General features: G+C 37.7%; 2 protein-coding genes across 2 annotated transcripts; both read left to right on the top strand.

The window, feature by feature from the left end:
• Positions 1-766: 766 nt before the first annotated feature.
• Positions 767-6,725, top strand: cmss1 (cms1 ribosomal small subunit homolog). Its single transcript, XM_055215437.2, has 9 exons — positions 767-922; positions 1,377-1,510; positions 3,247-3,324; positions 4,269-4,404; positions 4,489-4,548; positions 4,741-4,843; positions 4,920-5,068; positions 5,146-5,234; positions 6,477-6,725. The coding sequence occupies exons 1-9, from the start codon at positions 874-876 to the stop codon at positions 6,558-6,560; spliced, it is 882 nt and encodes a 293-aa protein (XP_055071412.2). The 5' UTR covers positions 767-873; the 3' UTR covers positions 6,561-6,725.
• Positions 6,726-6,946: 221 nt separating this feature from the next.
• tmem30c (transmembrane protein 30C) lies at positions 6,947-14,243 on the top strand. The gene is made up of 8 exons (XM_073855217.1): positions 6,947-7,371; positions 8,985-9,099; positions 11,712-11,821; positions 11,995-12,085; positions 12,168-12,317; positions 12,405-12,617; positions 12,889-13,100; positions 13,911-14,243. The coding sequence occupies exons 1-7, from the start codon at positions 7,174-7,176 to the stop codon at positions 13,074-13,076; spliced, it is 1,065 nt and encodes a 354-aa protein (XP_073711318.1). The 5' UTR covers positions 6,947-7,173; the 3' UTR covers positions 13,077-13,100; positions 13,911-14,243.
• The last annotated feature ends 626 nt before the right edge of the window (positions 14,244-14,869 follow it).

A 14,869-nucleotide genomic window follows, 5' to 3' on the forward strand; every position in this document is an offset into this window, starting at 1 on the left:
GTGAAGATGCTTTCAGTGCTCCATGCTGAAGGGAAACAGAGATTTTTAATTCATGCTAGTAATGAATAAATAATTGCATGCTAGTTTCTGTGTGTGTGTTCGTGCTTGGTTTGTACAGGAGACAGGAGAAATTATAGAGTTAGAGATGACTGTAAAACAAGTATGCCCATGAAGCACAAGTAGAACGAACAAAAAATACATGAACATGAACTCACACACAGATATGTTAGCATAGCAACCATATCATAGATGTATTATTTCCATCCTTTGAAGATGTTTTCAGCAACCGTTTCTCTAATCAGAACCTATCCCTTGAGAAAAATCTCTTGACATTAGATTAACAGCACAATATTGTTTGTCAAATTTATGAGTATTAAAACAGTAAGGGCTACTACATTTGGTTTTCATCAACATATCTGTAGGGACATTACCCTTACACACACATACACTGCAGTTAAAATAAAGATAAGCCTTATTATAATTTTATGGAACTTTGTGCCACCTAGTGGTTAAGAAGTACTTCATTTAAATATTACATGAAATTAAATATGTAAAAAAATGAATTCCTAATTTTCAGTTACTTTTAGACATTACATAAGCTACTTTTAGACAGATTAAATATCTCACGTTTTCCTTAAAAATAAATATAAATATTTTAATAGGATTAAATCTTGCATTAGTATGAATGATTGTTTTTGTTTTGTGGTTAAAACTATATAAAAAAGATTTTCTAAAAACCGTGTTACTTGACAGCATATTTTTTATTTATTTTCAAGGAGTTGTTCTTGTACCCGCAGATTCACGTGAAACTTCTGCTAACGCGAATCTGCCGCGCTGAACGTACAAACCCGTTATTGCTGTGCTGTTAGAGAAATGGCTGATGATTTAGGAGACGAGTGGTGGACTCAGGGCGACAATTCAGGTAACAATATTAAACATGTGCATTTATACCTTACTGGTAATGTGAGCTATACTGTGAGTAATGTTAGCTGTGTCATGTATGCTATGTAGAACGACCTAAATTACTGTGTCAATGCATTCCGTAACTACAGCGCTCCTTAATACGATTTTAGCTGCTCTTTTAAAGTTCAGATTAAACTTACATGATGCGCCTCTTCATAAATGAGAACCAGTTGCTTTTAAAAATGCAACTTTGTGGCTCATTGGCTAAACTAATCTTTAGTAAAACAACATGAGCAAACACGTGTTTGGGCTCTTCGCAGAGCACCATGGGAAATGTAGTTTTAATCATTATTCTTAGTTATTATTCGCTTTAGTGTATGTTATTGACATCGTGACATTTTTTTTGTGTCCTCCCAAGTCTTAACATAAATGTGTACAGTTTTATTTTAACGCGTTGCTGTTTTCTTACTAAGGTCCTTCAGAGGTAGAGGAGGACACACAACCCTCTACAGAGGAGCAGCAGATTAAATCCACATCAAAGAAGAGAAAGAGCGAGAAACCGATTCAAGAAAACACAAAGAAAAAGAAAATAAAGGAAACTGTTCAGGTAACGCATGCACACAGACTGTGATGGGAAAGATGTGACTTATCAAGTGCTACTTTGACAGCCATTTAAACATGATTGTTAGTGACTGGTTGGTTGCACCAGGTACTAAGGGGAGGGACATTCATTTGAGAGGACACTTTATTGGACCAGAATCTGTGTTATGCAGCATGAGTCATCAATATGATTGTGTTGATTCTCCCAGAAAAGATTTGCATTGTAAAAGTGTTTTTCTACTAAATATGCATTTTCCACTATTAATAGTATACCAACATACGGGGGCGGTTTCCCAGACAGGGATTAGACTAGTCTAGGACTAAAATAAATATAAGAGCTGTCTGAACTGAAAACAACTTGCACTGACATATCTTAAAATATATCAGTGCCCTTTATTTTTTTCTGAAAATGCACGCCAGTAAAGTTTTTAGTAAGGCATATTTGTTATAACTAGTTATATTTTCTTAATTAAACTAAGGCCAAGTCCTGGCTTAAGTAAATCAATGTCAGGGAAACCACCCCATAGACTTTAAAGAGGACATATCATGAAAATCTGACTTGTGCTATAATTGGGTCCCCAGTGCTTCTTTCAACCTAGAAAATGTGAAAAAAGACAACCCAGTAACATAGTTTTGGCAAGCATGTGAAAAAATAGGTCATTGAAATCTGGCTCCCCTTGTGATGTCAGAAGGGGATCTTATTATAATAATACCGCTCCTTAATCTGCACTATCCAACTACGGCACGGTTATTTAGTGCAGAGATCAGCTTGCATTTAAAAGGACACACCCAAAACCGGCACATAAATTATCTATGATATTTTGATCTAGAACTTCACTTACATACTCGGGGGACACCAAATTTACATCTTTAAAAAGTCTTGTGAAATGTCCCCTTTAAAGTTATCTGTATTATTTACTGAAACGAAAAGCAAATCTGCAACTATTTTTTCATTCAGTCTTCTAATGCGTATAAATCTGACTTAAGCAAGTCTCTTTTCCCACTTGAGGAATTCAGGTGCCTTAGGAGCATTACAAGACAGTAAAAGTACACACAGTGCCCACAGTACAATAGACAAAATAGGCTGATTTAAATATTACTCTTACACAACCTGTAAACAGACACAACGTGTACCCCAATAAATACAAAATTATCACATCTGTGCAATTGACAAATTAAACACATGTGCAATTGTATGTTGATAAAAACACTGTGGAACTGTGCCAATAATGTGAATATATTGCACATATGTTGACAGACTATATTAACTTAAAAAATGAAATGGATGTTTGATAAAAACTTTGGAATATGTGAAGTAGGAGAAATGAACATTATAAAACATGTGAAGGGTCCTAGCTCCTATGGTGGTGAGTTAATAAGACATCTGTACAAGGTAGATATGTTATAAAGTTTAATGGAAGTATATATGAATGATCTCCTCTATCGTTCTCTGTTGCACCGGGCCGGATCAGTCGATTGCTGAATGTGCTTCTCATTCCAGCAAGCATGTCATGAAGGGGTTGTGGTGTTGAACATGATGGTCAGCAGTTTGGCAATAATTCTCATCTCTGCCACAGCCTTGAGCATGTCCAAATCCATTCCAATGACAAAGCCTGCCTTCCTGTTGACATCTTAAACTTTAAATATGTTTTTCACCAGTAAACTGTCTTTGAGATGTGTCTTGAGCAAAAACAAAGCAGGGCATCTTTAAGTAAAGAGTGTCATATTTGTACTTCTCTGCAGAAAGAATGTTTCATCACACAGGAGACAACAGAGGAAAAGGGTGATAAAGAAACCAGCACAAAAAAGAAGAGGCGAAAGGTTAGAAAATGTATGATTTATTGTCTTTTAATATATGTGTTGAAAACATGAGCCCAAATTAATACGCTGCTTCATTATTGACTTACTTGAAATAAAAAGCGTAATGCTGGGAAGTTTTACTTTAATTAAATTATATTAGAGGATGAAGAACAATCTACCCTTTTTAGTTACTGTATCCACTTCTGATCCTTTAAAGGAACACGCCCACATTTTGGCAATTTAGCTTATTCACCGTATCTCCCAGAGTTAGATAAGTCCATACATACCTCTCTCATCTCCGTGCGTGCTGTAACTCGGTCTGATGCAGCCCCCGCTAGCTTAGCTTAGCACAAAGACTGCAAATGAATGGCTCCAGCTAGCAAACTGCTCCCAATAAGTGACAAAATAATGTATTTTGATTTGTATAGTCACAGCGTGCACAAATAACGAGGCCATATGAGACATCTTTTAACAGTATACATACTGGGAACTATATTCTCAAAAGGCAAAGCACTGCTACTGGGGGGAGTGATTTGCTCGCAGCACCCGAGAAGCCCCCTGGTGAGGAGCAGAAAGTTCAGTCAGAGTTGTGCAAATCACTCCGCCCAATAGCAGTGCTTTGCCTTTTGAGAATATAGTTCCCAGTATGTATACTGTTAAAAGATGTCTCATATGACCTTGTTATTTGTACATGCTATGACTATACAAATCACAACACATAAATAGGAAAATGTTTGCGGTATTTTGTCACTTATTGGGAGCAGTTTGCTAGCTGGAGCCATTCACTTGCAGTCTTTGTGCTAAGCTAAGCTAGCGGGGGCTGCGTTGGACCGAGTTACAGCACGCACGGAAATGAGAAAGGTATGTATGGACTTATCTAACTCTGGGGGGATACAGTGAATAAGCTAAATTACCAAAATGTATGCGTGTTCCTTTAATAACGTGCAACCCTTTTATCCGTTTAGAAGAAGAAAACTATCACCGATGTCTTGTCGAGCTCAAAACCTGTGCCTGGATCTCCAGCTGACATTAAGACTCTTCTGAGTAGTCACTATAGCCAGACCCGCTCTGTTATTGAGCAAGAGGACCTGACTCTACCGGGTGAGACAATTAATGTGGGTTTGTGTCTGCATTTGTCTGAGTCTTTATAATGAGTTTGATGTTGTTTGTGCTCTTCTATTTCAGACTCCTGTTTTCTTAGCAGTAATGACCTCACACATAGTCTGTCTTCCTACCTTAAGGAAGGTAAAATTGCTCCTAAATCTCATTTTATGAAACGTAATGCCATAGTTATATTTGATGAATGTGCTTTTATATATTCTTATATTATTCTATTTCACAGCAGCGGTCACTATCCTGATACTTTATATATTACTTGTATTTTTGTTTTATTTGAAATTTATCTAAAATATATACAATTTTCATTTTTTACTACAGTCTGTCCAAAGTGGGCTAAATTACAGAAGCAGCACACCCAGACAGGGTCCATCATGTTGCTCATTGTTTGTGGATCTGCTCTCAGAACCATTGATCTCATTAAGTGAGTTTAGGCGCTTGGTTTCTAAGCTGAGAGTTTGTCATGTCAGGTGTTAAATATTTCTCTCTTTGTGTTGAAGGCAGCTAGTTGCATTTAAAGGACAAGCTAAAGTGCTGAAGTTGTTTGCGAGACACATCAAACTGGATGACCATATCAAAATGTTAGCTAAAGGTGTGACCCATATCGGTGTTGGAACTCCAGGCAGAGTCGCAGCTCTGTTAGAGAAAGGTTAGCATGATTTACATTTCTATGTAATCGGGTCATTTGAACAATTACAAGACTGCAGCTTGATCTTTGTCCTCTAGAGGGTCTGACAGTGCAGGGATTGCGATATCTGATATTGGACTGGAACTTTCGAGATCAGAAGCAAAGGAGGATGGTGGATGTACCAGAGGTAACATTAAAGGAAAACATCACAGTTTTTACATTTTTTACTATGTTCTTACCTCGACTTGGATGGGTTAGTGCATGTCTGTCTTTTTTGGTGCATGCACTTAATCTTTGTTCAGCGCGTCGTGGATGTGTTCGCATTTGGCCTGGCCCCGTTCATTCCTTGGGATCCAGACGGGGATGAATTTAGAAGCCACCAAACACTTCCATGTTTTCCATATTTAAAGACTGTTACATAAGTAGTTACACGAGTAAGTATGGTGGCACAAAATAAAACGTGGTGAATTCTAGCGGATAAAACATGAGAACTATATTGTATGGCAGAAGAGCACTTAGTTTGCAGCACTTCGAAGTCCCAAAAACATTTTATTTTGTGCCACCATACTTGCTCATGTAACAGGCTTTAAATAGGGGAAGCATGAAAGTGTTTGGAGGCTTCTACATTCATCCCTGTTTGGATCCTAAGGAATGAATGAGGCTAGGCTAGATGCTAACGCATTCATGATGCGCTGTGCAGGGATTGGGTGCATGCATTGAAAAAGATGGGTATGTATTGATTCGTCTAAGTTGATGTAAGAACATAGTAAAATATTGAAAACTGTGTTGTTTACCTGTAACGTGTGCTCTAAAGATGCTCATAAATTTGTTTATAATCACAACTTTACTCTAAGGATTGCCTGTGAATTATTACACACATATATGTAGCGATTAATCAGAATTTTTTTTATATGCACAACTAAAATATTGCTGATGATAACATGCAAAAAACTAATTTGATAATTTTAATAGTCACATATATTAATCTCTAGTGTGACATGGTTAATGGCCTCATAAAATAGTTTGACGAATGCAGGTTTTTTGCTGTTGAAATATTTTCTCATGAAGCGGGAAGATGGGGCAGGACATATTGAAGTGCTTGTCCTTTTTTTAAACAGCCAATAAACTTTAATTTACATCACAGCGCTGCAAAGCGTGATTTAGTACTTGCTGTTGCTACAGTAGTCGGTGGCAGGTGGTGTGGGGGGAGCATTTCTCTCTCTAGAGACCAAGTATTTAAATTTGTATATTCCCTGCATACAAGATCGTAAATACTTTTGGGTGATTTTCTAGGAAGAGACATTTTAGGAGCACAGAAGTATATCTCACCTCAAACAGATATTTAGTAACTGCTACAAAATGTTTACGATTTGATCTGTATCAGATTAATGTTAAACAATGCTGAATATCTGTTTTGTGTCTTCTTCAGGTGAAAAAAGAATTATTGAAAATGATGGACCTCGGTGTAGTACAAAGCTGCAGAGAAGGAGCAGTTAAAATAGGACTGTTTTGAGCAGATTGTCTGTATGGTTACTTTCACATTTATGTCACTGTGCTTGTTTGATATGTATTTGATGTAACTATTGCAACATGTTTTGTGTTATGTCAGCTGCAGGAGAGAATAATATGATGCCTCATAGTTTTGTTCTTTTTTTATAAATAAACCAATTTGATTGGACACCTGATTGGTCAATGTGTTTGTCTAGTCCACCAGGAGCCCCTCCCACGTAATGCATGATGGACTTTCTCTACTTAATTCGGGAGATTCTGCTTATTGCAGCATCCTGTTACACCACACACAAACTAAAGCACAGAGCACACACACGTTCACTTAGACGTTGCTCCCACACATTACAGCAGGGTCCAGGAATGAGGACACACTTAGTTTTGGAGGAAATGAATATGTGAAGCACTAAAGAGCTACAAAGCAGGAAGAACAGCTTTATGTGTGTATGAGTTAAAGTGGTTTTAGTTAATAAGTAACCGTCAACTCGGGTTCAAAGGTTCAGTCGCATGGGATGCTGGGAAAACTTCCTCCGGTGGCAGAGATACAATAAGAACTCCCTGACTGCCATTTTCAAGCTTTCAAAGCTGAATATCTGTTATTATCTGTATTAGAGAGGGAAATGGGAAAGAAGCAGGCACGTACAGGGCCGCTGTCTAAACGTCCGGATAATTCAGCGTTTAAGCAGCAGAGGTTACCAGCCTGGTCTCCGTCTCTCACAGCACAGACTGTCCTGCCAACTTTCTACATTTTGTCTCTGGTGTGTTTGCTACTGGGAATCTGGCTTCTCATCACGGTTGAGAATACGTTCTTGCTGAAGGTTAGACATGCTCTTTATCATGGATGTCAATAGGTTTAATCAATAGGTGCAAGACGGGTGAACAAGCAGATCAGGAAGTTGACCAGTCAGGTTTTGTTCTGTTATGTTAACACACTTTGAAAGACGCAACCCATCAGTCTATACAATTATGCATGTCACATATTTGCTTGTAGTTTACATTTATGACTTAGGCAGACGTTTTATCCAAAGCAACTTGCAGTGCATTACAAGATATAAATTTTTATCAGTATATGTGTTCCCTGGGTTCGAACCTATGAGTTTTAGCACTGTTTTAGCACTTTTAACACAATGCTGTACCACTGAGCTATGAAGAAACACAATGTGACAAAAAAAATTTGAGCAACAATTTTGTGGTTGAGGGCCACATATGAATGTATGTAAATGTGATGTTTATTTCCTTTATTTAGATGATCTTTTTTTATTATTGGCAAAGCACATCAATTCTCAAGTGCCACATTTCAGAAAATAAAGCATATTCCTTATTTCATAATAGGTCTTCTATTCATAATTTTACATATACAATCTAATGCATTCAATGGAATAATTTTTTTTTCTCTGTATATGGGTGATTCTCAGAAAATCCAGATTAAGAAGGAATCCAGCATCAGATTTTTTTTAAAAAGCCCTTGAAGCCATTTTTTGCACATATAAGATTAAGGTTTGAACTTACTATAAACATTATTTTTAGGGGATTTAAAAAATATTTCCTATAGAATTATTTGCATTTTTTAGATTATCATTATAAAAAAGTCATTACCGCAACATGATATTACGTTAACATATATGCATTTACAAACTCATGTTTCTGTAATGAGAACTAAAAAGTTGTCTAGGTACTATGACAAACAAAATTTCAACTTTTATCTGGAGAGAAAAAATATGAACTGCTTACCTGGTAGCCATCTTGAGTGTCACAGTCAATTATGTCCCTTCCAACAATTTTTTTTTAAATGTTAGTTCCTTGAGGGCTTAAACAATGATTGAAAATTGTTGCGGAGGATGAGACACATTTATATTCCTTATTATTGTCTCTACATTTACCAATGATCACCAAATACCACATGTTTCTTTACTGTAAATGTTTATAGTATAACATGCACTGAAGCTTTTTTTTAATAGATTTTTTCATGATAAATTTTCCATGTCAAAGAACCCAAATCCAGTCATGGACACATTGCGGTAATGAAAATTTTCCCCTTAAATTTGGAAAAACAACAAATTGGTGTGTATGATGTCATTTGAAATCATGTGCAAAATAGTACATAAATAGATGTTTGTAAGTGTATGCTTCTTATTTTGATACTCTTACTTTGCATTTACTTTTTTAATCAAAATGTTTCATGACACCTCATAAGTCTAATTTCGCAAGAATCTCCCATGTTCATTTCTTGGGAAAATATACGTTGAAAGTTATTGTAGTTGCATAAATTTACCTGAATTTGTATTTGCGTATAATTTAGTGTAAGAAAATGTACAGCAATGCAAAATCCAGTCATCAAGGTCTTAAGCGTGTAAGAGTGTCAATGAATAGAAAAATAATGTTTCTATGACATTATCTGCTCAAACTGTATATTGGTCTTTTTGCTTTACAGGTGGACTACACAAATGCTGGGTCGTGTAAGCAATGCTTTGAGTTACGGAAAAATGCCACCAATGCCAAGATCACCTGCGAGTGCTCAGTCAACTTCAGTGTTCCACATTTCTTTAAGGGTGTTTATACATATTAAGGAGCAAATCTGTATGTTTTGCACACTGTTAGAAAAAACAGTCAAAAACTTGCCCCTAGCTGTCACTTGGGCAGTACCATTTCAATAAAGAGTTCATATAAGTAATTACAAAAGCACATAGTACCAAATGTATACATATCTGTACCTAAGTGGTACATATTAGGACTTCTTTAAAGGGTACTGCCATTTTTTGACCATATTTTACTGACAGTGCATGATATCTGTATTTGCAAGAATACCAGAAAGAGCCTGTCTGCATAGTGAAATCTCCTTTATGAATTACATCTATGATGTAAAACCAGTTCTTCCACACAAAACTGCATTCCAGTGGTATACGTATGATTTACATTAGAACATTATTACAGTTTTGATAACATGCCTTTATTAACAAAAAACAATAAAATCCATTTCAAAATAATCCGAAATGCCCTCCACTTCAAGTGGATTACTGTACAGATGATTCTGTTTGTTTTCACAAACTGAGACGTGGGTCAACATTATTTTGTGTGCTTTTAGAGCTTAACTTGTTTTTAACCCGAGAGATTGGTAGGATTTTAATACTTTAACAATTATTTAACATTCAAGAACAACTTCACCTTTGGGGGAAAACGCCACAGTTTTCCAATGTTTTGCTGTGTTCTTACCTCAACTTAGACGAATTAATACATCCCTGTCTTTTTTCAATGTGTGCACTTTGTCTTTGTAAAGCGCTTTGTGAGTGTGTTGGCATTTGGCTTGGCCCCATTCGTTCCTTGGGATCCAAACAGGGATGAATTTTGAGGCCACCAGACACTTCCATGTTTTCACTATTTGGGGATTGCTGCATGGGAAGTTGCACGAGTAAGTATGGTGGCAAAAAGATAGAATGTGGCGGATGAAGAATGAGAACTATATTGTAGGGCCGAAGAGCACTTACGCCGAGTCGGGTCTAGGACAACTCGGAGGTATCGTAAGATGGAAGTGCACAAGCTTAGTCAGATAGCGTCTAGCCTGGTCCAACCAGACAGAGAGTCTGGCCACGCTCCATTGCAAAGTGTTACTTCCGTTAAGGAGGGTCCTCTGTTAAAGTTTAAGACTATTGGATCTGCCCAGAGTCACTCAGGATCTGCCATAGGCGATTGCTAACGTGTGGTCGTGACGCATATCATGCATCAAAAACCGGCTGGAAACAACAAGTCCGAATAATCAGACCAACAAAACTTAGCAAACATTGTTCTTACTCCAGCTTTAACTTCTGTATATTCGGCAGTTTTGCAACAACGGACTGAATAGCTTTTCTCACGTCTTTCTCCGCTGCCATTACTGAACTGAACTGACGTACAACCTCAACGTCATCGTTTTTAGCCACCCCCCTCTGTTCGCTGATTGGACCTGCAGATTTTTGCAGGAGAAAACGAAACAGCGGTCCCAGACGTAGTAATGGCTAGATAGCGTCTACACCAAAAAGCAAAATATACGTTTGCAGCCAATGTTAATCGTTAATGATTTGAGAAAAATATGATGTTATTTAATGTTAGACTATGTGAGTGGCGCTCCGTGGCGCGACAGGATTTGAGCAACTTCCTGAGTCAAAGCTGGGCGCCCCGGACAAGCAACACCTGTTGGCGCCGGTGTCCGTATACTCATAGAAAACAATGTGTTTGATTTATTTGAATGGCGCGGTGCTGAGCTGCGCATCTGGTGTGCGACCCTCTTTAGTTTGCAGCACTTCCCTTACGAAAATTAACCATGGTTTTATTGTAATAAAAGTGTAGTAACCATGGTTTTTTGGTGAATTGATTACTATCAGCAAAACCATGGTTTTACTACACTAACCATGGTTTAACTATGGTTTTTGAAAACCATGGTTGTCAAAACCTTGGTTATTTTGTGGTTACCATGGTTTACTACAGTAACCATGTTTTTTTGGTTTTAACTGTAGTAAAACCATGGTTAATTTTCGTAAGGGTTTGACCTCAGGCGCGGTAATATTGACGGAAGTTTGAGTGAGATGAGGAGTAGTCAGGAGTGATGATGTTACTGCGGGCCGAGGTCGCAGTGCTGCAAACTAAGTGCTCTTCCACCATGCAATATAGTTCTCATTTTTTATCTGTAATTGCCACATTGTGTTTTGTGTCACCATACTTGCTTGTGTGGCTACTTATGTAACAGTCTTTAAATAGGGAAAACATGGAAGTGTTTGGTGGCTTCCAAATTCATCCCCGTTCGAATCCCAAGGACCGAATGGGGCAAGGCCAAGTGCCAACACATTCACAACGCGCTGCACAAAGAACAAATGCACGCATTGAAAAAAGACAGGTATTTGTCTGAGTTGAGGTAAGAACATGGTGAAGTATGAAAGACGGTGGCGTTTTCCTTTAAGGGCCACTTTAAATGATGTTCCCCTTTCTCAAATGCTTGTTGGTAACCTTCCTGGTTTCATTTAAAGTCAAAATCAACTTTTTATTAAGAATAAAGATTGTGGATCAAAGGCACAGCCAAGATATTCAGATACCTAAAAAAAGAGAAACCATGTGTTCCTCATAATTTGTCCTCAGCTTGTACCCTTTCAGCATGATGTAGTACTATGTCAGATAGCGTGTTGTCTCCCTCAGGGTGATGTATTCTTTTACTACGGTCTGAGAAACTTTCATCAGAACCTGCGGAGGTACATGGACTCCCGTGACGATACACAGATGGTGGGGAGAAAAAAAAACGTGAAGGTGCTCGACGTCTCTTTCACTCCCCTTCTGTTTTCACCCTCTTTCACGCTCGCTCTCTTTCTCATCCCTCCCACTCGCTGATTAAAATAACGTCTGTCTATTTGATCTCTCACTATGCTTCACATTAGTAGTGCTGTTATCACATCCAAGATGTTGCTACTTTTTTCCCACAGACACCGAGTTCATACTGCGCTCCATTCGATTACGATGCAAACGGAGTACCCATTGCCCCCTGTGGCGCTGTGGCCAACAGCATGTTCAATGGTGAGATGCATCTGTTGGCGTTATGCTAATAAGCTGTTTTACTTGCTGTTTGTGTTTGCTTATTCATTGTTTTCTCTTTTAGACTCATTTTTAGTGATGTATCATCCTACTAATGGACTGGCAGTGCCGGTTCCACTCTATAGAAAGGGCATCACGTGGTACACAGACAAAAACGTGAAATTTCGTAACCCTCCAACCAACGACACATTTACACTTCAACAGGCCTTTGAAGGTACGCATGATGCTCAACACATGCACATAAAGTGTGTGTGCGTGCGTGTGTGTGTTTGTCTAACTGTTCTCTTTCTTTTGTTCTCAGGCACGACTCAACCTTTATTCTGGCAGCGGCCTGTCTATGCGCTGGACCTAAATGACCCCTTTAATAATGGTTTCATAAATGATGATCTGATTGTATGGATGAGAGAGGCAGCCTTCCCTAATTTTAAAAAGCTTTATGGGGTTCTCAATCGTGTTCACACACCGTTTACTGAAGGCCTGCCTGCTGGCAACTACAGCATCTCTATCAATTACAGTATCCTTTGCCTTTGGACGACAATATTGGAAGGCTTACAGTTTGGTGATGGAACATCTGGTGCAGATGTAAACTCAAATAATCAATGAAGAAATGTAATTACAGCAAAAGTGCTGTTAAAAAAAGAAGAATTAATACATTGTGTGACGATTTATGCTTAAAAGGGTGCAATTTCTCCAAACTATATTTTCTGAAACTTATTGTAAGCGATTAGATATTCATTTTATTTCCACTTTATTTCTATCCACTGATGCCTTAACAGAAACTCCAGATTTTCCCGTTGAGCACTTCAGAGGTCGAAAGGAGCTTGTGGTCTCCATGGTGTCCTGGTATGGGGGGCCGAATTACTTTCTGCCCATAGCATACCTAGTGACCAGTGGACTGACACTGGTGGCCGCTATCTTACTCACAACTGTGTATGTTAAAGTGGGCAAAAAAGGCCAGAACATGGAGGAATAATTTACAAGGAAAATGCATGTCAAAGTGAGTGGTAATGACAAACTATACAGAAGACTATTTATCTGAGATGTTAAATAGAGTTGATTGCAGGGTATTTTATTTTAAGGTTTACATATCAGCATACCATTAAGTTTGGATATTTCACTGTAATATGTTGACCAAATCCTATGAAGTGCTTAATTTACATGCATTCCCGAAGCTGATGCTTTTATCTAAAGTGGCTTACATTTAACACTGTTTGATATTACTTAATATGTCCTGAAAATGTCTAATTTCAGTGTGACAAAAAACTAAAGGTAACACTATATTCCACTGTATGCCAGCAGGGGGCATCTGTGACAATATATCAAACACTGATTTCAATACACAAACACCACTTCCCTATTAAACACTGCAATGCTATTTTAATTTAAATGTCAATTTATATGAAAAATGTTGTATTAGAATGTATTCGTTTACATGCTTTGGTCATATACATTGTTCTGCAACACTCCAAATAGTTTACAAAGCGGCTGTGTTGGCCAGTATGACAGAAGGGTCTCTATAACACGTTTGTAATCAGTCATGTACTCATGTTCACAGTTCCTGCTACACAACAGACAATCAGAAAAATTTGTCAATCTGTATGCATTTCTTTGTTCTGATAAATAAAAGGAAGATATTTTGTGGAATGTTTGTCAGTTTTGGAGCACCATTGACTTCAATAGAAGGATAAAAAATACTGGAAGATAATGGTGTTTCAAAACTCTTTGGTTACAAAATTGCTCAAAATATCTTCGTTTGTGTCAACTTTAACCTCCTAAGACCCAAGCTTTGGTTTGTCTTTTTTTTCAGATTTCTTCCAGCTATTTGGGGTTTGGAAGAACCAATAAATACCAAATGTTTTTCTTTGAACATGAAGCAATGTATACATTTGTGTACATCAGGTTCCAGTTACACAGTATTATGGTGCAAACAACAAAAAATGTGATGTCCACGTACGTGGACACACCAGCAGGTCTTAGGAGGTTAATCTTACGTGGGCCTATCAAGCTCACACTTCATTCAACACAATTTTATACACAGCACTTATCTTGTTATGACCTTATATTAAATTAATTAGATACTAAATTAAATAATAAATATCTGTGTTTTGTACTGTATGCGTGCCGAAAAGTGAATAAAAATGGCTAACTAGTAAAAACACATTGTTTTTGACATTTGTATATATATTTCAATTTGAAATATTAATGACATTTATTCGTCAGCCACCAAATATACCAAATATAGTGACTTTCAATTGCATTTATAATCAGTGGCGGCTCGTGACTGCTCATCCGAAGGGCGCTAATTCAAAATAAGTGTTCGGAGTGTCATGTGTGTTGCTTGCGTTTTCAAAATATGCGTTTGTTGCATCATGTGCATCACGTGTTTTGTCCGAATAGGTGCCTGCGGAACACGCGTCAAAACCGTTTATGATAAAAGAGACACTCACGTTCACAAAATACACGAAACACTACCTTAACACTAAACTCTGATTACGCATGACATTATGTAAGTATTTGGCAAACGCGAGCATCTCTTTTATCATAAACCCTTTAGACGCATCTGCAGCAGGCACTTATTTTGACAAGACACATGACGTACATTTGATCACTCCACGTGCAGAACACATATTTTGAAATTATGAACCACACACATAATGGGCTACATAAATATTGTGATGAACTTCGCATCGAGTGCCCTCGAAAAAAGAAGTCACCGGCCGCCACTGGTTATAATATGCTTTGAAATAAGGAAATGTATGTGTATAT

The sequence above is a fragment of the Misgurnus anguillicaudatus genome, chromosome 17 (assembly GCF_027580225.2).
Source record: "Misgurnus anguillicaudatus chromosome 17, ASM2758022v2, whole genome shotgun sequence".
Lineage (NCBI taxonomy): Eukaryota > Metazoa > Chordata > Actinopteri > Cypriniformes > Cobitidae > Misgurnus > Misgurnus anguillicaudatus.

What these genes read in the sequence shown, in the direction of transcription:
- cmss1 (XM_055215437.2), top strand. Translation starts at nt 874, where the DNA reads ATGGCTGATGATTTAGGAGACGAGTGGTGGACTCAGGGCGACAATTCA. An exon ending in GACTCAGGGCGACAATTCAG is followed by an intron (nt 923 to 1,376) that starts GTAACAATATTA and finishes TTTCTTACTAAG; the next exon opens with GTCCTTCAGAGGTAGAGGAG. An exon ending in GTCTTCCTACCTTAAGGAAG is followed by an intron (nt 4,549 to 4,740) that starts GTAAAATTGCTC and finishes TTTTTACTACAG; the next exon opens with TCTGTCCAAAGTGGGCTAAA.
- tmem30c (XM_073855217.1), top strand. Translation starts at nt 7,174, where the DNA reads ATGGGAAAGAAGCAGGCACGTACAGGGCCGCTGTCTAAACGTCCGGAT. An exon ending in GGAGAAAAAAAAACGTGAAG is followed by an intron (nt 11,822 to 11,994) that starts GTGCTCGACGTC and finishes TTTTTCCCACAG; the next exon opens with ACACCGAGTTCATACTGCGC. An exon ending in CAGCATCTCTATCAATTACA is followed by an intron (nt 12,618 to 12,888) that starts GTATCCTTTGCC and finishes CAGAAACTCCAG; the next exon opens with ATTTTCCCGTTGAGCACTTC.